Source organism: Schistocerca piceifrons, chromosome 8 (assembly GCF_021461385.2).
Source record: "Schistocerca piceifrons isolate TAMUIC-IGC-003096 chromosome 8, iqSchPice1.1, whole genome shotgun sequence".
In the NCBI taxonomy this organism is placed as follows: domain Eukaryota; kingdom Metazoa; phylum Arthropoda; class Insecta; order Orthoptera; family Acrididae; genus Schistocerca; species Schistocerca piceifrons.
In genome coordinates, this window is record NC_060145.1 from 8,400,057 (window position 1) to 8,427,312 (window position 27,256).

A 27,256-nucleotide genomic window follows, 5' to 3' on the forward strand; every position below is an offset into this window, starting at 1 on the left:
AAACTGTTGCAAATGTAACTGTTACACAAGTTACTAGCAGAGGAAAGAATATCAAGGAAGTGAGCATAGCATTTCGAAAGATTGGAAAAGGGCACATGTCTTCCCATTTTCAAGATGGGACGTCGAACAGATGTGCAGAACTCTACACCTAAATCTCTAACGTCGATCAGTTGTAGAATTTTGGAACACGTATTATGTTCGAGCATAATGACTTTTCTGGAGACTAGTAATCTACTCTGTAGGAATCAGCATGGGTTTCGAAAAAGATGATCGTGTGAAACCCAGCTCGCGCTATTCGTCCACGAGACTCAGAGGGCCATAGATACAGATTCCCCGGTAGATGCCATATTTCTTGACTTCCACAAGGCATTTGATACAGTAACCCACAGTCGTTTAATGAACGAAGTAAGAGCATATGGACTATCAGACCAATTGTGTGATTGGATTGAAGAGTTCCTAGGTAACAGAATGCAGCATGTCATTCTCAATGGAGACAAGTCTTCCGAAGTAAGAGTGATTTCAGGTGTGCCACAGGGGAGTGTCATAGGACCGTTGCTATTAACAATATACATAAATGACCTTGTGCTTGACATCGGAAGTTCACTGAGGCTTTTTGCGGATGATGCTGTGGTATATCGAGAGGTTGTAACAATGGAAAATTGTACTGAAATGCAGGAGGATCTGCAGCGAATTGATGCATGGTGCAGGGAATGGCAATTGAATCTCAATATAGACAAGTGTAATGTGCTGCGAATACAAAGAAAGAAATATGCTTTATCATTTAGCTACAATACAGCAGGTCAGCAACTGGAAGCAGTTAATTCCATAAATTATGTGGGAGTAGGCATTAGGTGTGATTTAAAATGGAATGACCATATAAAATTAATCGTCGGCAAAGCAGATGCCAAACTGAGATTCATTGGAAGAATCCTAAGGAAAAGCAGTCCGAAGATGAAGGAAGTAGGTTACAGTACACTTGTTCGTCCACTGCTTGAATACTGCTCACAGGTGTGGGATCCGTACCAGATAGGGTTGATAGAAGAGAGAGGGAAGAGCCAACGGAGAGCACCGTGCTTCATTACAGTGTGTGTGTATGTGTGTGTGTGTGTTTGAGGTTTACGGGCGCTAAACAGCATGGTCATCAGCGTCCAAACGCATAAAAACAGGAACAGAGGTAGTGAAGGGACTAAGACGGACAGCAAACAAGGAGAACGGCTAGAAGACACAGACCTGACGCAGTGCCACATCCTCACAGACAGATGCAAAACAAGAGGAGAAGAAATGCACTAAAAAAGGAAAGGAAACACAAGGAAAAGAGAACAGAAACCGAAGGGAAAGAAGGAGGCAATAGTGACTGGCGGACCTCTTACCTAAAATCTGGGTGAGCCAGTCACCCAGCAGCACATTAAAACCCTCTCCCTAAAATCTGAGGCAACAAATTGGACAGGACACAAAACCGTAAGACCTTAACCACAGTCGTTACTTCGTCTTGCAAAATAGAGGGCAAATCCAGTGGCAAGGAAACCACCGCCCTCTGGTCAGAGAATAAAAGACAGTCAAGTAAAACGTGACGGACAGTAATCTGGATGCCACAAGCACTGCAGATTGGGGGGTCCTCCCGCCGGAGTAAAAAACCATGTGTTAAGGGACTGTGCCCAATGCGGAGGTGAGTGAGGAGAACCTCATCCCGCCTGCATGTCTTGTAGGACGCACGCCACGGCCGCGTGGTGGCCTTCACCAGATGCAGCTTATTGTCACCGACTGCCAGCCACTCCTCTTCCCATTGACGCATAACACGAAAACGCAAAAGGGAGGTAACAGCATGGAGCGGGACGGCACATTCAACAACGTGAGGGAGCGAACATGCATCTTTGGCAGCCACATCCGCCAGTTCATTTCCCCTAATACCCACGTGCCCCAGCACCCAGCAGAAAGGAACCTCCTTCCCCTGCCGTTGCAGGTGGAGTAGGGTATCATGGATGTTCTGGACGACCGTATCCGCTGGGTACAAGTGTTGCATGGTCTGAAGGGCACTCAGGGAGTCAGAACAGATGAGGAACTTAAGACTGGGAACACATCTCATCTGCTCCAAAGCCCGCAAGATCGCAAACAATTCGGCATCAAAGATGGTAAACGCCGCAGGAAGCCGTAACTTGACGACTCAATCAGGGAAAACAACAGCACAACCAACAGAGTCCCCCTGTTTAGAGCCACCTGTAAATACTGGTACATGGTCGGGATGCTGGTGTAAAATATCGGAAAATAAGGAGGTATAAACAAACGCAGGAGTGCAGCTCCTCCGGTACTCCGACAAGTCTAAAAGGACGCTGGACCTCTGGAGCAACCAGGGAGGCAGGCGGGGAAAACCTTGTCGTTGGGGGGCCACACGCTCCACACCAAGGGACTCAAGCAAATACTTGGCACGAATCCCAAATGGTCTCGTTGCCCTGGGACGACTGGAAAAGAGACGTTCCATAAGCGGGTGGGCAACGGTAGGGTATGCAGGGGAGGTAGGACAGGCAAGGAATTAACACACCCATCACACCATGAGGAGTTTCCGCCGGATGGCGAGCGGCACATCCCCTGCCTCAGCACACAGGCTGGAGATGGGACTGGTACGGAATGCACCAGTGGCCAGCCTGATACCCTCATGACGTACTGCGTCAAGAATCTTCAGATACGAAGGCCTTGCTGACCCATACACGGTGCAACCATAGTCAAGATGCGATCGGACGAAAGCCCTATAAAATTGCAGCAGACGCGCCCGATCTGCTCCCCAGGACCGATGGCTCAGACACTTCAAAATATTCAGTGCCTTCAGGGCCCGCACCTTGAGGTCTTTAAGGTGAGGCAACCACGACAACTTGGAATCAAAAGTGAGGCCCAGGAACCTCACAGTGTCTCTAAAAGGTAGAATGGTGTCCCTCAGATGCAATTCAGGCTAGGTAAAAGGACGTCAAGAACGATTAAAATGAACACACACACATTTGTCTGCAGAAAAGGTAAAACCCGTCTTCGCAGTCCGTGCCTCTAATCGCTTTATCGTAAGCTGCAACTGCCGACTAGCAGTGACAAGACTAGAGGAAGAACAGAAAACAGCAAAATCGTCCACAAACAAGGAGCACTGGGCAGGACTCTGGATAGTGGACGTGATACTGTTAATGGCGACGGCAAAGAGGGTGACACTTAAAACGCTTCCCTGAGGAACACCATTCTCCTGCACGTACAAATCAGACAACACATTACTGACCCGATATCGAAAGAGGCGGTGGGAAAGAAAGGACCGAATGAAGATGGGGAGACGGCCACGAAAGCCCCACTGATGGAGTTGATTGAGGATAAGGCAGCGCCAAGTAGTGTCATACGCCTTATTAATATCAAAGAATACACCTAGAAAATGCTGGTTACGTTGGAAGGCCTGCTGGATGGCCGCCTCAAGCAGGTCAAGTTGTCTATAGTGGAACGACATCTCCGAAAGCCACACTGAGAGTGGCTAAGGAGCTGCCTGGTCTCGAGCAGCCAAACCAGGTGACGGTTGACCTTCGTTCCAATGTCTTCCCGACACAGCTCGTCAAAGAAGTACTCTGATAACTACTGGGATGCATTCGGTCCTTCCCCGTTTTGAGGAGGGGAATCAAAATCGCCTCCCTCCACGAGTCAGGGTACGTGCCGGATAACCATATCATATTAAAACAATTCAGGAGAACTTCCTTGGAAGGCAGTAACAAGTGCTGCAGCATGCTGTACCGGATTTGATCATGACCAGGCGCAGTATCATGAGCCACAGACAGCGCCGAATCCAGTTCCCACATTGTGAAGGGGCAATTGTAGGGTTCAGAATTTGGAGACTGGAAGTCCAAGTGACCCCTCTCGATGGCAGTGCGGTAGCGGCTGAAATCTGGATCACAGTTAATAGTGGCGGTAGATGCCGCAAAATGCATGGCCAGTGTCTGGGCAATGTCTCTCGGCGCCGTGAGAAGACTTCCCTGATGCAGCAATGCCGTGACAGGTAGCTGGCCGAGTTTCCCGGAAATCCTCCTGATGGCTTCGCATACTTTCGTAGAACTAGTGGAGCGGGAGATGGAGTTCAAGAATGATTGCCATGACCGTCGTTTGCTCTCTTTAATCACTCGCCACGCTTTGGCCCTTGCCACCCGAAAGGCCGCAAGATTGTCAGCTGAGGGACGGCACTTGAAGCGGTGCAGAGCTGCACGGCGGGCTCAGATGGCCAAGCGGCACTCAATGGTCCACCAAGGGACAGGACGCCTCTTGGGATGACCGGATGACCGTGGGATTGACAATTCAGCAGCATGGGAGATCATGGCTGTAACATGGTCTACCCATTCGCGGACGCTGGCACGGTGTTCCAAAACAGCCATTTGGCTGAAAAGTGTCCAGTCAGCTCTGCAGAGGTGCCACCGGGGCGGCACTGGTAATGCCATAGCCTCATCCAGGAGGCGAATCCAAAGGGGGAAGTGGTCACTAGAATGGAGGTCAGCAGCAACCTCCCACAGAACAGAATCCGCGAGTGCTGGAGAGCAAAAGGAAAGGCAATAGCTGATGATGACCCAGAAGCAGTACAGAAATGAGTGGGAGCACCAGAGTTGAGGATGCACAGTTCTTCAGACATCATGAGGCTTTCCAGAATGCGACCCCTGGAGCAAGTAGTCGAAGAGCCCCATAAGACATTATGAGCATTGAAGTCCCCCAGAAGAAGAAATGGGCGGGGGAGTTGGCTAATAAGGTCTGTGAGAGCCTCAGAGTCTATCGCATCCTGAGGTGGTAAGTAAAGTGAACAGACTGTGAGTCTCCGACCCACAAGAAGGTCAACTGCAACTGCTTGCAAGTCTGTAACGAGAGGGAGCTCAGATGAGGGGTGCATGTCACAGACAAAAACCGCATCACCACCCTTTGCCCTTTCCCCCATCAGATCATCGTTCCGATATACGGTATAGCCCCGTAAAGAAGGAGCATCAGTGGCCCGAAAATGTGTCTCTTGGAGACATAAGCACAAAGGGCACTCTCGTACAAGGAGTTGTAATTCGGCCACATGCGTCCTGAACCCATTCAGGTTCCACTGTAATATGGGAGTCAGTGATCAGGGTGGCTGAACTTTCACCCTGCCTCTGTATTTTGGAGGAGAGCCCGTACTGGCCAGAGATTTATTCCTGGGGCGAGAAGATCGCCCCCAGTTAACATCAATATCCATCAGCTCCGATGACGACCCATGGGAGATGTCAGACAGTATGATGGCCTCGTCATCGGACCGACCCTGACCCGTCTCCTCAGGTGGCAAAACCTTCACCTTCGGCGTCTTTGTCTTGGGGGGCTTAGAATGCAGAGCCTTGTCAACAGTTAGAGCTTTACTCGCCTGGGCAGAAGGTGCCATATGGGAAGAGGCAGGAAGTACCCCAATGTCAGCAACCACGGCCTTGTCCGACGTTGCGGGGAGAGCCGTAGGTTTTGAAACAACCACAGCAGCACAAGTGCACTGGCAAACGGAGGTATTAGTGCTAACACTAGCAACCTCCGTTTGCGTAGCAATAGTGGCCATGTGTACCGGTTTTTTCAGAGCGGAAGCGAAAGATGTCGTAAACACAGGAGGTTGCATGGCCTTAAAGAGCTTCTTGGCCTCACCATAGGGGATGTGCTTAGATGTTTTGATCTCCTGTACCTTCCGTTCTTTGAGACAGATGGGGCAGACCCAGCTCCAGACAGGGTGACTCCCAGAGCAATTCACGCACTTCACAGGCGAGGAACAATCGGCTCCTTCATGGGCAGGCTGACCACATTTACCGCAAGTGGCTATCCCACTGCACCCCAACGTAGTATGCCCAAAGCACTGACGTTTAAAACAGTGCATTGGGTTGGGGAAATATGGTCGTACTGGCAAACGTAAGAGCCCCGCTTTAACATGCTCTGGGAGTCTCGGGCAACTGAACGTGAGAATAAACGAGTCGGATTTGACTAGGTCCCCATCGACTCGTTTCATAATATGCTGCACGTCAACAATACCTTGGTCAGCCCACTCCGATTTTAACTCGTCTGTGGAGATATCCACCAAGTCCCTACATGTCACAACACCCTTACTATAATTCAAAGTGGAGTGGAGCTCAGTCTCGATAGCGTACTCTCCGAGACAGGTTGCCTTCCGAAGAGAAGCGACTTGACGGGAACTAGAAGTCTCAACTAACAGAGTCCCATTGCGCAGTCGCTTCACAGATTTCAGTGTTCCTGCAATTCCCTCAAGACCCTTGTGGATGTAAATGGGAGAAACCCTCTCAAAGCTACCCTCCTTCCGTTTAATAATCAAAAACACATTCTGATTATCAGCATGCGCTCTGTTACGACAGTCTGATAAATCTCTAGCAACACTAGGAGCTGGAGGACTCGCACCACGAAGTCGCTTTTTCGATGGGGTGTGTTTTCCTACCAGTGGCCCACCCAATCCACTGGTAGGGGGAAATGTAGAGGTTGAAGGGTCCATTGCGGTCCCATGAGCAGCTAGGGAACTAAAGGTCCGCTCAGACAGAGCCCCGCGTGCCTGTGTAAGCCGTATACAGCTGGGGTGCGGCAGGTGCCCCAGAGGTTGCCCGCTTGCGACTGTTCCACCCCAACAGCCATGCATCTCAAAGGCGCGGAGCACACCGTAAGACAGAGGGGTTTGTATAGAGGTTGGCCTTCCTCACAATCCAGGCGGTCAAGCCAAGATTACCATTCCCCACAGCACACAACATTCCACCGCCGCGCCATACGGTGGTCGCTGAAGCATGTCCGGGGGTTACGGTGACAGGAGCCTGCCGGCGCAGACCAGTTTCCAGCTCAGGACCCCGGGGTCGCCAAGCCCGTACTCAGCAAATGAATGCTGTGCCCCTGGGGGGGCTTCATTACAAGATCATTTAGTAATCGCGAAAGCGTTACGGAGATGATAGATAAACTCCAGTGGAAGATTCTGCAAGAGAGACGCTCAGTAGCTCGGTACCTGCTTTTGTTGGAGTTTCAAGAACATACCTTCACTGAGGAGTCAAGCAGTATATTGCTCCCTCCTATGTATATCTCGCAAAGAGACTGTTAGGATAAAATCAGAGAGATTAGAGCCCACCCAGAGGCATACTGACAGTCTTCTTTCCATGAACAATACGAGACTGGAATAGAAGGGAGAACCAATAGAGGTACTCAAGGTACCCTCTGCCACACAACGTCAGGTGGCTTACGGAGTACGCATGTAGATGGATTGTGTTAAATTATAGACAATTTCCTTCACTCAGGATTTGAATTTTTTGACATTAACTGTTTCATAACAATTCCTGTAGTGCAGTTCTTATGACAATTTGGGAAAAATGTATATTTTACTAACAATAAAATAGTTCATTGTTTATTCTCCGTAATTGTCACAAAAAATGTGAAATATCCATTGGATGATGAAAACACCAAGGCACACCAGATAAAAGAAAAATTAGTACATTCAGGCACTTCACAATAATTACGTTTTATTTATACACAACTGGGCTGGCGTAGGAAATGGTCTGGCCACTGCTCTGCATATTGAACTGCATACCAGGCATATCTGATCAAATTCATCAAATGTGGGGTTGCAAACTGACAATGCAAAAATAACTGAAGTTTAACAATCCTGTTCTGCTGATAAACCTGAAATGAGAAAGAGCCAACAGAAGCTGTATCCTGTCTGACAATTTTCTGAAAAATACTTTACACAGCTGAAAATTTTTTTTTATCGAGAGGCTCACTATTATTTTCGGGTGGAATCTGAATTATATTAAGTCTTTTCATCATCATCCTAAAGACAGTGATGAAGAATCTAAGATTCTAAGAGATAGAGAATCTAATAAAAGCAATGAATTATTTTCTGCAAATGGTAAGACGATATTTCGATGTAACACTGGAAATTATTCTTTCCCATTTTTCCAGACATATTACAGGTGTTTGCAAGTAAACAGTCCTTTCTTCAAAATTTTTAGCAGTTACTGTTACGTATACTATTGTTGGCCCCAAAAATACTCATCTTCTTCCAATGTGGCCACAGTTAGCTTGAAGGTTGGACACGCCTGATTTATACTGTTCATGTTCAGAATTTATGAAATGAAATTGACTCTGCACGCTGCTTAAGTTTAAGCGTTTACTCCCTGCTTCATTTAACCAAAAAATTCAAAGTCTTCCTTTTGGCACTGAAAGCAATTATTGCACACATTTTCTTTGGGTTTGGTTTGTACTCTATTTTTGTTCTGGACTTTTATTAGCACAACAGTCATAATCCAAATTATCAACTGTTTCTTCTAATGTTTCCACAATTTATAATGAAATGTCAACATCATTTGAATGAATGTCCTGGAAATCAACTCATAATTAAAACATACATAGGTCTTAAGGAGAAGCAGGTGGTTTAGATGGCATACACTCTTCATATTTTGTCTTTGCAAGGCTGAGAACATTAACTGAATCCCACACTATTGTAAAACTCTGGAACTTGTACAAGGACATTCTACTAACAACTCCTGCTAATTATTATGGACATTTAATGAGTTGCAAATTTGAACGAGTAGTAACTGTAAACAACTATGCCAGAGAAACTATCAACCGAAGCTGGAATTTGTTTTGCAATTATGATCATGTTGTGCCACGTCATCCGTTTATCAAGGATATGTGCTCACCATGCTGTGCTTGCATCACCTGCTACAGCTAAGACAAGGGTGTACATTTCTCTAGGTGGCTGGTGAGCTACGCATTTGGCAATTTCAACTCTCTCTCTTTATAATACTTGCAATGTGTCTTAACAGCGAAAATTTTGACACTGTGTTTCTTTCAGTATATTCTTCCAGTATAAAAGATTTCAGGGCAGGTTGGATTAGACTGTTTCCTCGTAAGTGATGGTATTGAAATTTAAGGTTGAGAGCGATTTTTTGGAGGCAACTGATTTACAATGATTTGTATTTCAATTTCACTGTTGTTCTAAATTTGAAACACAATAATCACAGGTCATTCTAAAGTAAATATAAAACCATTCCTCATCTACACAAACCTGTGGAATCAACACAAATTTTACTACTAGTATAATTCGAAATTTATGCTATGCACAGATCAACTTGTTTTCTGAAAGTCTTCAGCAGTAACTGAGAACCTATAATGTCTGCTACTGCCTTTTCTGACCTTAAGCCAAAACATCTCCCATTTAAATGAGTCTATCCATCTTCCTATCATTTTCTAGCACAGTTAATAATATTAATTATTCTGTTCATACATAGTAGGGGAATTTTTGAAATACTATATCCATCTTCACTCACAGTCGAAGTCTTAGGAGTCATCGGTATTAGTCATTATTCACTCTGATGAACAGGCCTTACACCATATGGGGAACTTATATAATGCACATTTTCTTTTTGTTTTTTGGTTTTGAGCTGATTGCGACTATTGTTGCGAGATAAAACTAATGATCTGTTGGGTTCTCGTCAAACCATGAGAACAGCAAAGAATGGCTGACACGATACCTTTAACCAGCCCGTCATTAGTGTAGTATGTGTGAAACAGCGTACGCCAAGTGCCAGTCTTGCACCCAAAATGAAGCCAGTAGCACTTCTTTGCATGAAGATTAAATTATTGCCCAAAAGTCAACTATCTGCATGTATACAAGACATATGAGCATTACCAATCAGGAACATTGCTAAACCTTCATCTTGTTTTGGAAATGGATTTCCTAACCGAGAGGCATGTATTAGAATTCCACGTACACTATGTGACAGATTTTCATAAGTTACATCTGCCCCATCAAAAAATCAAATTGCAGTGTTTTCAAGCATTTCAACATACAGATGACAATGTGTCACAAGAAAACTGAGCTATTTAAATGGAAACTGAGTTCATTTTTGAATAAAGGATCCACAATTGTGATACAAAGAAATAATTCATTTCTTTGAAACAAAAATGCTATTTACCAGTGTAGCAGGGAAGTCTAATCTTTGAAAACAACACATGATTACAACCTATTACAGAACAAATTTCACTATGGTGTGTAAAGGACTTCAAGCTCTAGTGTTGCCACAGAAATGCTGCTGCTGTGTGGGACACCTGGCAAAATAGGAGTTTGTTCATTCTGCTGCTGCCGAGGCAAATTTCACCCACCAAGAAACTGCAGATCATTCATACACAACATGAACAGCAAGGGTTCCAACATGCTTCTTATGGAATGCCTGAAGTCCCCTTTACATCTGCTGATGACTCTCTGCCCAAGATAACATGTTGTGTTTTCCCAATCAAGAAATCACCAATCCAGTCACAAATTTAATTTTATACCACGCATGACCATACTTTCATTAATATGCTACTGTAGCAATAAGTCAAATGATGTTTGGAAGTCGAGAAATATTGCATCTACCCCACTGCCTTGATCTAGGGCTTTCAGGATGTCATGCAAAAACGTTCAAGTTGTGTTTTGAATGAATAATGTGTACAAAATCTGTACTGGTTGGCATGAACAAGGTCTTTCTGTTCAAAATACTTCATTATCACTGACCTTAGAGTGTGCCCCCCCCCCCCCCTTTCTTTGAGGTGGGGGGTGGGGGGCTCAAGGGGGTGTCATAAGTCTTCTGACTGTTCTGACTGGTTTGATGCGGCCAGCCATGAATTCCTCTCCTGTGCCAACCTCTTCATCTTAGCGTAGCACTTGCAACCTATGTACTCAACTATTTGCTGGATGTATTCAACTCTCTGTCTTCCTCTACAGTTTTTGTCCTCTACAGCTCCCTCTAGTACCTTGGAAGTCATTCCCTGATGTCTTAACAGATGTCCTATCATCCTGTCCCTTCTCCTTGTCAGTGTTTACCATATATTCCTTCGCTCTCCGATTCTGCGCAGAACCTCCACATTCCTTACCTTATCAGTCCACCTAATTTTCAACATTCGCTTGTAGCACCACATCTCAAATGCTTCAGTTCTCTTCTGTTCCAGTTTTCGCACAGTCAATGTTTCACTACCATACAATGCTGTCCTCCACACAAACATTCTCAAAAATTTCTTCCTCAAATTAAGGCCTATGTTTGATACTAGTAGACTTCTCTTGGCCAGGAACACCCTTTTTGCCTGTGCCAGTCTGCTTTTGATGTCCTCCTTGCTCTGTCTGTCATTGGTTATTTTGCAGCATACTGTATTTACTCAAATCTAAGCCACACTTTTTTCCTTGTTTTTGCAATCCAAAAAAACCACCTGTGGCTTAGAATCAAGTGCAGAGTAAACGGAAGTTCTGAAAAATGTTGGTAGGTGCCACCACAACTACCTTCTGCTATCGAATATATGTAGCGCTACACAGGCATGCTTTGCAGGCACAAAGATAAATACTGGCGCCAAAACCTCTGCTTCAGTAAATAAATTAAAAGAAAAGGTAGAAGAATGTAAACATTATGCCATGTATTCTTTCGTGTTTGCTGTTATCTCATTTAAATCCAGTCTGCCTAATAAACTACGAAACTAGAGTGAGACAACAGCAAATGCGGAAGAATATATGTATCATGTCATGTTTATATTCGTATTATTCTTATGCTGTATAGTGATACAGTCAGAAATGAAGCACGGCAACTGACTAGATTTTTAAATCTAAGATGACTCTAATTTCTGTGCAGAATGTAAAGAGGCATCTGCAAAGATTTTCAAATGGAGAAAAATTTTCGCTAAACTCTCGTTCACAACATCTTCTATCATATGGAGTCTATTATTTGGCTCTTGTTGATCATTATCAAAGAAAGCAGCAGTGTAAGTAACAACAAATAGCAGTCTCTTGCCATTGTTTCACTTATGAGACAATTCCTCTCTTTTTTTAATTGTAAGTGGCGGTAGCGCGCACAAAACCAAGCCATGCTGCAAGAGGTGACAGGTCGTAAACACTCATTATCAGAATGCGACAAACAATGCATGACACAGTACAATAATGCATTTTCAGCTTAGGGTGACGTAAACACCTATAACAAAGAGAACGGCACTCATCAAATCAAAGCAAAATAAGCAATCGATTCAAACCAGATGAAGCACGTGAAACCCCTTCTGCCTTATTTGATCTACATCTACATGGATACTCTGCAAATCACATTTGCCTGGCAGAGGGGTCATCGAACCACCTTCACAATTCTCTATTGTTCCAATCTCATACAGTGCACGGAAATAACGAACACCTGTATCTTCCCAAATGAGCTCTGATTTCCCTTATTTCATCATGGTGATCATTTCTGTCTATGTAGCTAGGTGTCAACAAAACATTTTTGCATTTGGAAGAGAAAGTCGGTGATTGTAATTTCATGGAAGATTTCTCCACATCGAAAAATGCCTTTGCTTTAATGATGTCCATCCCAATTCCTGTATCATTTCAGTGACACTCTCTCCCTATTTTGCGATAATACAAAACGCGCTGCCCTTCTTAGAACTTTTTTGATGTACTCCTTCAAGCCTATATGGTAAGAATCCCACACTGCGCAGCAGTATTCTAAAAGAGGACGGACAAACGTAGTGTAGGCAGTCTCCTTAGTAGGTCTGTTACATTTTCTAAGTGTCCTGCCAATAAAATGCAGTCTTTGGTTAGCCTTCCCCACAACATTTTCTATGTGCTTCTTCTAATTTACGTTCTTTGCAGTTGCAATTTCTGGGTATTTAGTTGAATTTACGGCCTTTAGATTTGACTGATATATCATGTAACCAATGTTTAACGGATTGCTTTTAGCAGTCATGTGGATGACCTCACACTTTTCGTTATTTAGGGTCAATTGCCAATTTTCGCACCATACGGATATATTTTCTAAATTGTTTTGCAATTTGTTTTGATCTTCTGATGACTTCACTAGCCAATAAACGATAGCAGCATCTGCAAACAACTTAAGACAGCTGCTCAATTGTCTCCCAAATTCTTTATGTAGATAATGAACAGCAAAGGGCCTACAACACTACCTTGGGGAATGCGAGAAATCACTTCTGTTTTACTTGATGACTTTCCGTCAATTACTATGAACTGTGATCTCTCTCACAGGAGTCCTCCAAAGCTCTCTTATATTCTGATTCTAATACTGGATCCCCTATCTCTTCTAAATCAACTCCTGTTTCTCCTTCTACCACATCAGACAAATCTTCCTCCTCATAGAGGCCTCCAATATACTCTTTCCACCTATCCTCTGCACTTAACAGTGGAACCTCTGCATTTAACAATGGAATCCCCATTGCACTCTTTACACTACCACTTTCCTATACGCTGAGTCAGTCCTTCTGACAATCATTTCTTTTTTGATTTCTTCACATTTTTCATGCAGCCACTTCATCTTAGCTTCCCTGCATTTCCTATTTATTTCATTCCTCAGCGACTTGTATTTCTGTATTCCTGAATATTTTTGTACTTCCTTCTTTCATCGATCAACTTAAGTATTTCTTGTGTTACCCATGGTTTCTTCACAGTTACCTTCTTTGAACCTACGTTTTTCTTTCCAGTTTCTGTGATTGCCCTTTTTAGAGATGTCCATTCCTCTTAGGAAATTGCACTGCCTACTGAGCCATTCCTTATTGCTGCACCTATAGCCTTGGAGAACTTCAAGCATGTCTCGTCATTGCTTAGTATTTCCGTATCCCACTTCTTTGGATATTGATTCTTCCTTACTAATCTCCTTAAATTCAGCTCACTCTTCATCATTACTATATTGTGATCTGAGTCTATATCTGCTCCTGGGTACACCTTACAATCCAGTATCTGATTTCGAAATCTTTGTTTGACCAGGGTGTAATCTAGCTGAAATCTTCCCGTATCAGCCAGTCTTTTCCAAGTATACTGCCTCCTCTTGTGATTCTTGGACAGAGTATTCGCTACTACTTACCAAAATTTATTACAGAACTCAATCAGTTTTTCCTCTCTCTCATTCCTTTTCCCAACCCCATATTCTCCTGTAACCTTTTCTAAGACTCTGCAAAAGATAGATGAAATGATATATCCACACGTACCAGCCCTGAATTAAAATGTAAAACAAAGCTAGGAGGTTAAGATACATGCCTGAAAATGACTCAAGGTTGAAAATAGCAAACTGCACAGATAATAAAAAGAATACAGTTTACTTGACCGTATTTTCAAGCTCAATGATACTGGACAGTACTTCTGTAGAAAACTTTTATGACACTTCTTTTAGATGGTGTAACCTGTGATTTCTTCTGACCACTGGGCAGTTTTTAAGAGGGGTTTACTACGCTGCAAAATCTGCACAGAATTTGACATGGGTTCCAACTGCAACTGGGGCCTTGTTCTGCTTCAGTTATTTCAGCTGTTTTTCAGTGTCACTGACATTGATATGAATGCTTGACACTTTTATGGCACCACTGACAGCCAACTTGTAGTTGTTGTGGCCTTCAGTTCAAAGACCGCTGGTTTGATGCAGCTCTCCATGATAGTCTACTTTATACAGGCCTCTTTATCTCTGTCTAACCACTGCAACCAACATAAATTTGAACATGCTTACTCCACTACAGCCTTGGTCTCCTCCTGCAATTTTACCCTCCTCCTCCCCCTTCCTTACATTATCAAACTGACAATTCCTTAATATCTCAGGATTTTTCTTAATTAAATATATATTCTTTTATTCAAATTGTAACACACAGATATTTTTTTGCATGCTTGTATTCAGTACTTCCTCATTACTAATTCAACGTACACAGCTTATCTTCAGCATTCTTCTGTAGCACCACATAATTCAAATGCTTCTATTTTCTTCTTGTCTGAACTGCTTATTGTCCATATTTCACTTCCTTATAATTCATATCATATGACTGCTCTTTTGACAGTTAAACACATTTCATTTAGCACCTGTAGATTTGCAACCCTACTTTCTTTAGGCTTTTGTTTACAGAGATTGTATACTGAAGAGGGTTTGGATAATTTAATGGCTCCATACACAGCAACTCAATTATACTGTAACCAGTGCACACTGAACACCTCCATTTAAGGAATTTTGTAACAAAAATCCTTTAATATAATACCTGCTTCTAGTCATTTGAAGTACATCCTTTCTCAAGAATGAATCTACTAGCTTTTGTTTCTGACTACAACAGTGTGCCTAAGGAAACTGTCTCATTCAGATTTTCAGCAGCTGTGACACTACCTGCTAAATAATTGATGTATATGTTAATGGAAAGTAGCCTGGCATATTCGCATAAGACACATTAGTAATAACCTTTGTGCTTATAAATGACTCATTATTCTGAATAGTGTTCTGTATACTGTTCCTCAATCTTCCACACCCTACAGGTCTCCCAGGATACATTGTGTAAACTTGTCTTACTTAACACACAAAAACTTCAGGAAGGGAAAGGTTTAATACTGACAACAGACACACCCAAAAGTAAAAGTGATGACTTCATCCTAGCTTTCAGAACAATTAGTGCCTTCTTCAGGGAGGAGAGATGTATAGAGTGGGGAGGGTTAAAAAGGAAAGCCACGTCACTCAGATCCCAGAATAAAAGGGAGCCACCTGTAGTGAGAATGACGGTTATCCTGGGGTCTGAGTGGCTTGCCTTTCCTTTTTAATCTTTCCCACTCTCCTCCCAGGGGAAAGAACTAATAGTTCTGAAATCTACACACTGTTGTGTGTGTCTACTGGCAGTACTAAAATTTTGCCTCTTCAAGCTAACTGCTGGCGTGCAATTCGGGTGAACTCTAGTGAGTGATTTCAATTCACGGCTTTGAGTCATGACATCATGATTTTATGATGCGAAGGATGTGTGTGGCTTGAGTGGTTTGTTATTAAATGTTGTCTGTGATTGTCCTAATGACTGGTGTAAACTATCCTGTTTATTCCGAATTTGTTGGAATTTCCAAAGGTGTAGTTAGGCAGAAACCTAACAGATTAGCTTAAATTGGTGTGTGTGAAAGGAGAAGCAATTTTATTTATAACCTTGATTCTCACAAATATTTTGCTGATTTTTTCTGAATGTAGCACTGTCAACTTTAGCTATATAGCTCAATTCAAGCTGTGAAATCTGCATTTTGTTATTTTTCATAATTTCAAATTAGGTGTGTAGTGCAATTTCTTTCAGGATTTATTTTTTTAGTTATCGCTTGTCCACTTTGGCTTCTTCTTTGTCTTGTGCTTTTGTCCTGCATCGACACAGGGTCAGCATGGTTATTTGCAAACTTGGCATGGTTAATTTAATGGGTGGCTGGATGGATGTCCTTCCTGTTGTCCCCTCCCCCACCCCCCATACCCCCTGGGATGGAATGTGTGTACCACAACTGTTTTTGTATAGTGTTAATTCATGTGAAAGTAAGTGGAAGTTGTCTTAATGTTTGTGAATTGTGTGACTGAGGCAGGACTTGGACACCATCATAGTGGGATGTGAAAAACTCCCTAAAAACCACATCCAGGCTGCTCAGGACCTCGACCTCATCATTAATCTGCCAGGTGGATTCGATGGGGAACCAGCACACCAACCCGTCCCTGAAGCAGTGGCTTAACACACACACAGCTATCTGGGCAGATACGCTCAATCTACTTGAGCTTGTGATATGTCTGCCAATGGCCACTTTCACCAATGCTCAGCACCAGCAGCTGAGGGGAAAGTCGGACCACATACAGCGAGTGCCAGAGACACATTCTGCAAACACGCAGGGGTAGGATAGCAGGTGCCCTTGGATCGTTTAACAATGGATACACCTTGCAAAAAGGCCTAGTGGACAATGAGAAACATGCAAATAAATTTATAGACTCCTCCCAGCACTAAGCTAAAGCACAGACAAAAAGTGTTTGAAAAATGCACATGTGGAAGCGTGTGAAGTTCCCGGCTGGCAGCAGCCAGTTTCAATCATCTTAGAAAGTGTGAAATGTGCTGTGGACTGCTGCAGGCACCGACACGGAGTGCTGACAGAAAGTGCCACAAATTCACACAATTCTAGTTCTCGATTACACATTTTAGTTACTTTTCATGATTTTTCATTAGGTGTGTAAGGTGATTTTTTTTACAATTTTTTTTTCTTTTTTCCCCCATCACTCTGTGTACTTGAACTATATAGCTGAAGTCCAACTGTCGAGGCCACATTTTGTTATTTTTAGCTACATCCTGTTTCTGTGGGTTGCATTTTTTACATTCTACGTTCTTGCAGTACACACAGTTTCCCCTGAATTGAAATCCTTTTTCCTGTGTTGTTTCACTAGTTTACATGTTTATTATTAAGGATTTCTGCTTCTGGAATTATATGCTACAATTTATCCAGAAATTCTCTCTCACATTTATTAGTTTTCTTAGTTGAATTTTTCTTGGATATGATTAGCTGATAAGAAACCAGACATACAAATCAATTTTGATATCAACTGCTCAATTAATAAAAAGTCACACTTAAAAATTGCTAAGAACAGAGAAACTTGGAAAGAATAACAAACAAAACTTTTCTACTGTTCTGAATTATAAATGCCATTTCTTACTTCAATTATTTGAATCTCCTATCTTAACTTTCCCTTCTTCTATCTTGTCTATTACCTTGTAAAACAGAACTAAACAGGAATTAAAACATAATTATTACAAAAGGTTACAATTTAGTACATTCTGTATTTCAAATTTCTTTTCAAACAGAAATATATATGTCATAAATGCTGAAGAAAAGTTATTTTTTCATAGTTAGAAAAACTATCATCTCCTCTGCTGCCTACATGGTTGACCCTCCTGTGTTTCTTTCCATGTTTGCAGTTAAATTATAGGATATAGGGTCCGCATTTTTGCACACACACTGATTTTTCTTTTTATCCAAACATGTTTCAGCAGCCCTGTGCCATCATCAGTGGGTTTTTGTTGACTGAAAATTGTAAAAATGAACACATTTTACATTGTAACTGATCTAACAAAGTGAGGCCTAAAGCAGTTCTTGTTTATTTTGCTTCTTACTGTGATCTTACATTATATGGTTTTGCAGGGCCAAATGTATGGTGTCCTGGACTGATAGCTTGTCATGCAAACTAAACAATGTCAATGTAAATTTCATTGGCACCTCTCAATTTTTAAATCATCTCACATTAGAAACAGAAAAAGACAACACACCAAATTTTCTGGACCTCGCCATACAGAAAACTAATAATACCCATCACATCACAATATTCAGGTAACTTACAACCACAAGTGCCACCGTTCACCATTCACAATCTGCTGAACCACTCGGTGGCACACAAGCAAGCAAGTTCAGATTAATGCTCCACATATTGAACAGAACACCAGTAAGTGAACAGAATTACACAGGAGGCAGACACAATGAAACAGATAGTACAGGGAAATGGTTACAAGTCTCATATAATAGAGAAATTAAACTGACAAATTTGTAAAAAGGAAAGGAACGAACTCACAACACACACACAAAACCTTACACAATACAGATCAACACAACTTACAAACGATGGCCACATGCAAGACACAAAGTACAACAACACACACAGACAAAACAAAATGGTATTTACTCACCTACAATAACAAAACTGTCCATAGAACATGTAACATATTGACAAAACAGATATTTCAAATAGGGTACAGGGCAGACACAACACAGAAAAAAACTCAGAACACAAGAGACACCCACAGATAAAATAAACACATCAGGAATATATGAACTTACATGCAACACTTGTCAATCAGTGTACATAGAGCAAATGTGCAGGAACTTTGAAACAAGATACTCAGAACACCTCAGTGCCCTATAAAGTAACAACACCCATAGTACATTTGGTGACCACCTAATAGCCCATAACCACCACCAACTACAGTTGCAACATATTTAAAAATACTGAAATTTAGCCACAGCCTACACTGTAAACTGACAATAGAAGAGAACTTCCACATACAGAAGGCAATAGCAGAAGAAAAACAAGCTTTAAATGAAAACACTACACTCTGTAAAGGCACATTATTTAAGACATTAAAGGAGCGTTACAGAAAAGACAAAACAAATAGCTCCTCTCAGGTAACAAATGAACACAGACAGGGTTAGGAAATATAAAAACATAGTGCTCATTGCATTTTGCGAAGTGAAATCCCATTTATAAACAACAAAATTACACAAAGTACATTAATATACATGTGCAGTAATCTCAGAACACAAAAAAGAAGGATCAGTAACAACAAAATCTGAGTAACAACAAAAATAAATATGCGAAACATTACGACATGCCAAGATCATGTTTCAAAAATCAAGAGATGTGTTAACTCGCTGATGAAATTCACATTTACATAATTTAGTTTGCAGATGACAAGATATCAGTGCAGGACACCATACAGTTGGTCCTGGAAAACCATATAATGTAAAATCACAGTTAGAAGCAAAACAAACAAGAACAAGCAAAACGAAAAAAAATTTCTTTAGGTCTCACTTAAAGCTCAGTTACAATGTAAAATATGTTCATTTTTACAGTTTTCAATGAACAAGAACCCACTGATGCTGAAACATGTTTGGGTAAAAAGAAAAAACAGTGTGTTTGTAAAAAAGCGGTGGTCAACAGAAGCATCCGATTCTATCCATCTACTTTGACCCATGATGCAATGGTGTTGTGGTGTGTGATGTCACGCCAGCGTGGTATTTTTGAGTTGATTGTGTTTGTAGATGCCATGTTGTATTTGATGGTACCCTTTGAGGTGGATGTGGCCATGCTGAGTATAACACGTGGTATTGGGTTCATTTGAGTTTTGGTTGTCATCATGCTAATGTGGTTTTGGGTTTGGGTAGTGTGATGTGCGTACTGTAAGACCTTCGGTACACACACCATCAGATTATTTGACTTGTTGCTCTAACGAAGTAGGCGAGTGTGAGCAATATGTCTCATGGTCTTATCGTGGCGTGTTTATCTTCTGCCGTTAGGTCAGACGATAGAAATGCCACTTGCACACTTAGAGTAGCAGATTGACGGTGACCAACTTTAAAAAGAACTTGATTAATTTTCACACACATTTATTAAAATAGTAACAAGCATAAACCTTACGTAACTTGACTCTGGATGCTGTTTACAATTGACAATCTCAAGTTCCATTGGTCTTGGTACGTTAATCTTATTCTCACATATCTCTGATACTTGACAAAGTGTCTATTCATTTATCTTCATGGCTATGTACAGGAATATGGTAATCTTATTATACGCAGACTGAAACTTGACTATAGACTGTTACAGACTAATGTGGACTGGTACAGACAGGTGCAGATAAATGCAGACTAATGCAGACTGACTAATCTCCACACTCGTTATAATACCTCACGCGTTCAGGTATCACTGCGCGAGTGTGATCCGCGAGGAGAACAGGTTCTACGTTAGCAGCAATCTCATTGGTTGCATTACATATTAATACACAGATTGGCGGAAGCAGAATTTGGTCCATCTCTAAGGCAGCGCCATCTCGTAGTGCGGAGACGGACGAGCGCTGCACCTGTGCTGTTGTGCTTAGCGGGGCACGCTCTAGTGGGAAAGTTGTGTACGCGCTGACTACGCGGAACTATGTACACAAAAGGTAGTTAGTGTGGTGATGTGAGTTGTGGAAGTGTTTTCAGAGGATTACTAAGGATTTTTTTTTGTTTACATTTTTGGCATTTTTGTTAGGTCTGATTAGTTTGGTGTTTGTTGTGTGGAAAGAAGTCTAATTTTTTAGTGTTTCAATGCATGTAGTGAATATGAGGTATTTGGGTTTTTGAGTGTTGTGGTTTTTGTTCTCCTTTCCAGAGTTGTAAGTGTTGGTTTTTCCATATCAGTCGCTGTGGTTGAGCTATACAGGCCAAGGGAAATTTTCGATTCCACTTTTCAGACTTAAAAGGTGTCGGTTTTTTGGTATCAATAGTTACAGTTGAGCTATATAGGTCAAGAGAAATGTCTCGTTCCTATGGTTTTGTTGGTGTAACACAATGTTGTAATTTAAATTTCTTGGATATTATTTGTTTTAGGATGGTGTGGTGTTTCTTTATTCTTGTATATTTAGTTTGAACCCGCCCTTAACCGCCAATTTTCTGTGGTTGTTCTGTTAGTTTCATTGTATTTATGGAGTGAAATGTTATAGTAATTTTTATTTTTGCTCGCGTTTGTTGGCGTGTACATGCAGAGATGTCATTATCACCATATTGTATTCACTGGAACTAGCCGTTTCTGCCATATTTATGATGTCATGAGTCAAAGTAGATGGGTGGAATCGGACGCTACTGTAATGCCAATGGCGGAACCTATATCCTATAATGACTGATCCTTTTTAAGATGTCACTTGTGACAGTGTTGTGCCCAAAATGTGACCATAAAATGGTCCCATCAGTTCCAAACCCTCCAAAGTGCCAAAATCTGTACTGCGACTGAGCGAAAATATGATTTTCTAAACTCCACCAGAATGGATAATTAGCTTGGGTAACTCAACACACCCTCAGAGAACATGATCAAAACTTCATCTTTGGTAACCAACAACTGTTGTAAACATATTTTGTTTTGATCATAGAAAGACCACTTCTTGTCAAAGTTTTGACTTGACTAGGGCCTACACATTACAAACACTGAATCTACAATGAGATGTTACAGAACTGCGAGGGGGGTTCTTTTTAAGAAAAAAAAAAAGGATGCTATCATGAAGACTTCTTTGATCCATGAAAGTACATGTTGGCACGCAATTTCTTTTGCAGTCCAATCAATGTGATGTTTTAGTATATCTTTCAAGCAGTTCAGATTTTGCAACAAGTGAGTCACTTACCTTCCAAGTTAGAGAAATATCTGTGTTGCTTAAAAAACCAAATTACTATTACTATGGCCTTGGAAAGTAAAAGTTTGAACCTAAGTTACAAAGATATATGGGCAATGGTTGGGATTATAGGAGAAAGTTACTTAGTCTAAGCTGTAAATATAGAAGTTAAAACCAAGATTTTGTACTCCCAGGGGTATTTTCCATATCTTGTATCTTCAGTTCCTGGCTAACGCCAATATTACACTCAGTGCTATGCCAGATGTATGAAATTCTTTGATATAATAGTTGATCTTGACCTTCATTCTTCGAAGTACACTGCTATCACTGAATATTGCAACAACAACAAAAGCTGTGTGGTGACATAATTTATCCCACTTGTACTGCAGATATTTTAATGACTAAGGAAACGAAATGCATGGCTAAAGTGCACTTACGGCATAGGTGGCTCTTTCATTGTCTACTGATGTTGGCAATTCATTGATGTTGGTCGCAACCAATCCCGTGATAGTATACAGCAGCCAGTGAGAATTGCTGACTCTAATAATTTCTTGCAGCAGATGATTACATTTGTTTTTGAAATGGAGAGCATCAGAATGGCGTTTAGTGATTTGGTTATTTTAATGTTGCTAAATGATTTTCATATTTCTTAGGGGGCGCAAAAATTGTACATGGACTGGCAGACTGACCCGTAATGCAATCTGAGGCCTATGTTAGGTTGGAATGTGACACTCTGCTTTTAAGTTAGCAAAGAATTGGATCTCAACACAAATACACAGCTGCCATAATAGATTGATGTGGAGTGTGGTCCAAGATATGCATTTGTCATTGCAATAACCTAGTTGTACATCTCATTTCCAATGTTGCTGAAAACTTCAATGATATGATCAAATTCACACCTAAAAGAACAGGCTACTAGCTAATTTTATTTCCAAACTATAGGAAATTATAAACAATAAACTCACTGGCCACCTACATCTGACTCATGACTCATTGCGATGACTTTCCAGGTTTCACTGTGCGAACCATTACCAACAGCAGCACCCAATGGAAAAGCAACCAGCACCGTAAGTGCACTTTCACTGCAAAGCACAATAAATTTGACCATAAATGTTTCTTACTCTTAAGCAAGGGTGCCTGGAAAGTAACGATAAATTCTAACCTTTTGTCTATGCTTTACTTCTGCTGCTTCCATGATCTCCTGAAAGCTCTGGTTGTCCTCACTGGTGTGAGAGTTCAGGTACTGATCTAAGCTCAGTTTTACAGAGCCCCCATCTTCTTCTCCGAGGCTTTTTGTTTCTGGGTCACTGTTCCTGCCATCGGATGCACTCTCTGTCACCTCAGAGGCCCTATCATTGCCATGGATATCTTTTGCTGTTTGTTTAGGCGTTGCAGAACCTGCAGGGTCATCCTCCCTTCGAACGTCAAGAGGAGTTTCAAACGTAGCAGGGCTAGCATCTGCAACATTCATACACAGTTATTTAACTGATACTTAGTATTACACTGAAGAAAGAGATGTTGTGTGTTGGATATTTCATAGTTTTCTATTTGCTTAGATGCAAACAGAATAGCAATGATGCAAGTGAAATAAATTACAGTGGCAGTATCCGCCAGCCTGCTTTTCCTTGCAGCAAGGCTGTTTCGCATAGCGAATGGGGAAGATAGATTCAAGTAACCAGTGACAGGAATCATATTTCAAGTGCTGAAATTGAAAAAATTTTATGTTCTTCCCGGGTATGATGATACTTGAAAGATTATGATAACTGCTATCACCAAGCTTCCACATATTTATCTACAGCATTTTGGAACAAAGCTTTTAGTGACAGAATCAACTGTAGTATAGCCCTGGTTGTAGGTTAGGCTGGATGGTGCCAGTTTAGTTAAGTTGGTAAAGCCACAGTATATGGCATGAAAAGATGCTGCTTTTTGGAATGGAGGTTGTGATGGCAGACTGACCTGCAGTGCAGCCCTCGGCTTTGGTTAGACAAAGGCAAACCTATGGTTCTCCTCAGTAGGTGAAGCCAACAAATGCAATACCATGAGAAAAACATTAGTAGCAGGTACTGATGCCGTGAGAAAAAGTTCAGCTACAGTCATTGACAGTTAATGAAGGTTCAAATGGTGATCACAGCTGTATCAAGTAGCACAAAATTGTTTTTACCGTGTGGTGAGCATCTTGCAAATATTTACCATTATGACCCTCGTTTCTCTCAATACAGTGAACGTCCTGTGGTTGTATTCACATTAGGAAGGAGCTTAAGGGCAATTAACAGCAAGGTTATCAGCATATATTCACATTAGGATTTCTTAAAATTACTTAAACTATGAAACATGTTTAAGACTCTTAACAGTGTTTACAGTGTATCACTTTAAAAATTTAATCACCACTGTTATGAAGTTACAGTCATTTTTACTAGCACATATACTAATTTATATATGGACTGTATATAACAGAACAGGCTGAAATTACTGGTTTCTGCAAAATAAAATGCAGCTGTTTCTTCCATTGTCTCACTAATTGTATTGTTAGTAGCCTACATCTCTTCTGTGTTTCTAGCAAGCGATAGAAAACAAAAGTACTGTCATTTCATTCTGATTACCGATTCATTATGAGACAGGATACAAATGCTCTTTGTACATGTATATTACATTAGATTCAGTTTTTGTCCCATAGACCCACAATGATTCTCTTGGGTGGGGAACAAGTCAGAAGGTAAAAATAAAACATTTGAATATAATACTCACTTCCCCGATCATTTGGCAGGAGATTGTTAAAATATGTGAATACATTACAGTAAATTCAGAGTTAATACACTGTGAGAATTAAACATGGTTATGCACTTTTAATAAATTTATCATACACAAAATAGATAATGTTGACTGTTGTGACCAAGTGCTGTCAAAACTGAAATCTAACAGACATTTTTACTTAAGCTGGTCTAACCGACTCTGTTAAGATATTCATCTATTAAAGTAGAAAGAGTTGCCTATCAAAAAGTCTTTCAGACTATGTTTAAACTATACTTTATCTGAAACCAAGTTTTTAATGGTTGCTCGCAATTTATTGAAAATGTGTGTTTCCGAATACTTGACCCCTTTTCGAACCAAGGTAAGTGAGTTTAGATCTTTAAGTAGATCATTCTTATTCCTAGTATTGGAGCTATGTATTGAGATATTGGTTAGAAATAGAGACATATTACTTCCAACAAATTTCATTTAAGGAACAACTATACTGAGAAGCAATGGTTAGAATATCCAGTTCCTTGGCCAGGTTTCTATGTGATCTTCTTAAATTTACACCTTAAATGAGTCTTATTACACGCTTTTGCACTCGAACTTCTGTTCGGTTTGTCGAATTACACCAGAATATAAACCCACATAACATAACAGAATCAAAGTAAGCAAGTATTTTTCTCATATTTACACTTTCTACATCTGACATCATTGGCACTGCAAATACAGACTTGCATTTACTCTCAACCACTTGCATTATAACTGGCTGTAAACTAAATGTTTATGGAAAACAGCATTCACACCACGAATTTATAAAAAATGGAAATTATATACTTACATCTCTCTGTTGGTGGGCGTTTTCCACTACTATACTTTGAATAAAGCTCCCGTAACTTCTCAATGTCATTTTTCTCCACAGCATCTAGATACTCATTCTGGGCTTTTAGTTTTTCCAGATCTGGGAAAAAGTCTCGCTGGATTATTTTGCCCATCTCCTATAATGAAGAGTGTAATTTTACATATTTGTGTCGATATCAAAAACTGTAATCTTAAACAGTCTACATTTACGAGAGTTTATCCCAGGCGTTCGGTTGCGACTTGATCCATAAATTACTAACAGCTTACCAAACAAAATGGGGAAATCAATAGACGAAGTGTCACACACTGTATTACCATAGCATACACTTAATTCTTAAACAAGAGATTATGTTCAAAGGTGTCACTAACATACAAACCTGTATATATGAATCTTCATCCAACACTTTTTTCGCCTTCCGTTTTATTTTTGGTGTGTCTGGCGTTTTAAAAATTGCAACATCTTCCACAAACTTCATAACTGCCAACGCTCTCTCGCCAGGTTTCGGCGTTTGCCCCGATTCTTCACGCATTTTCACAAATAAATAGGCTTATATTTCAGTCACACACGGCATAAACATCGTCCATCACTGGTGTCACAAAAGGGCGAAATTGCAGCTGTCACATTTAAAACTCACCGAGGAGGTAATTGTATTAAACCACACACGGTTTTATGTATCATAAAGGACGACATTGTTTTCAAAATTTGTTTATAACATACACATACAGTCAAAACTATCAGCTGGATTCAATGTAAACATCAGAAGTCAGAAAACCCACACATATCTTTGGAAAGGTATGAGAAATTTAGCGTTTGCATTGTGAAATTATCGACTTCCACAGATGTAGCAGTAGCTTGGCATGCAGTGGTTTACGGGTGCCTAAACAGGCGTCCGTGAGTGATAGCAAGTCGGAAAGGACATGTAAAAACTACCTTAAAGATTTTGACGCTTGTTTTCTCACGATAAGTTTGAAAGCTGTATGCATGAATCGTAACTTGAAGTGTTGATACTGTGTAATGTTTAGACCGTTTCATTCTTCACAGAACAGAACGTAACATCACGTCAAAACATTCACAATGCATTTCAAATAGCGGCATTCACGCAGGCTGTCAACAGTATGTAACGAAACTGGAATTCACTGTCAAGTTTTCTAGGGAAGAAAAGTAACTTTATTTTCGCGACGCTCCCTCATGTTATAGTAGTGTGTTTATGCTTTTGCTTCTTTTTAGCCTCTATTTTGTTGTATTGCTTTACTTTTATGCGAAATTGTAAATGTCTCATGACGATTTGGATATTTTTTCCCATTGAGTGCTCTTCTGTAGGAGCAGTAAGATATCTGAAAGCGAAAATTGACTTTTGTTTTATAATAACTGAACAAAGGTGACACCTACATTGTGTATAAGCAAGAACATAAATTGATGAAACAATATTCATTAGACAACCTTTTACTAACGAAAAAGGCAGCTCTATTGGAGTAGAAAATGCAGGTGTTTTTGTCGTTATTTTATATGTAGGGAAAAAACCATAATGGATAAAATAAATATGCTCTCTGTGTTCCCTTATAAATATTGTTTTATGTGTTTGTATGTATATATTTTCGCCAGAAAATAAATTCCAGTGTTTTTAAATGCTGTTCCACTTGTCAGAAATTTAGCATTCAAAATTAACTTCCTTCATAAAATTTACTTTGGCCATTAATAAACTTTATCATTACTAGTTTACTTGATTTAAATACTATGCTCACAGTCTCATTTTCACCATTTGGTACTGGGCTAAGCAAACTGGCATCGTGTTGACATTTCGTCTAACGTGAAATCTTCACCATCTTATGGTGATATCGCCTGACGTTTTATTCTGTCCCATTGACATCTAGTGTGAATCAGGCTTTTCGGGCACACATGAAAATTATGGTAGTAAGTATGCATGTACATTATATTTTACCGAAAGTACAATCTTTGGAGTACAATACTTCATAA

General features: G+C 40.9%; 1 protein-coding gene across 2 annotated transcripts in view; it reads right to left on the reverse strand.

Moving 5' to 3' along the window:
- Positions 1–26,058, reverse strand: part of LOC124712499 (splicing factor ESS-2 homolog) — a 98,737-nt gene extending 72,679 nt beyond the window's left edge. The window contains exons 1-4 of one of the 2 annotated variants that reach the window (XM_047242797.1): positions 25,917–26,058; positions 25,659–25,801; positions 25,262–25,418; positions 22,853–23,148 (exon numbers count right to left, since the gene is read on the reverse strand). In XM_047242797.1, coding sequence (XP_047098753.1) covers positions 22,853–23,148; positions 25,262–25,418; positions 25,659–25,757 — 552 coding nt within the window. In that variant the 5' untranslated portion in view covers positions 25,758–25,801; positions 25,917–26,058. Of the gene's footprint in view, positions 1–22,852; positions 23,149–25,261; positions 25,419–25,658 lie in introns of both variants that reach the window. The other variant, XM_047242796.1, reaches the window with a different exon arrangement.
- Between the last annotated feature and the right edge of the window lie 1,198 nt (positions 26,059–27,256).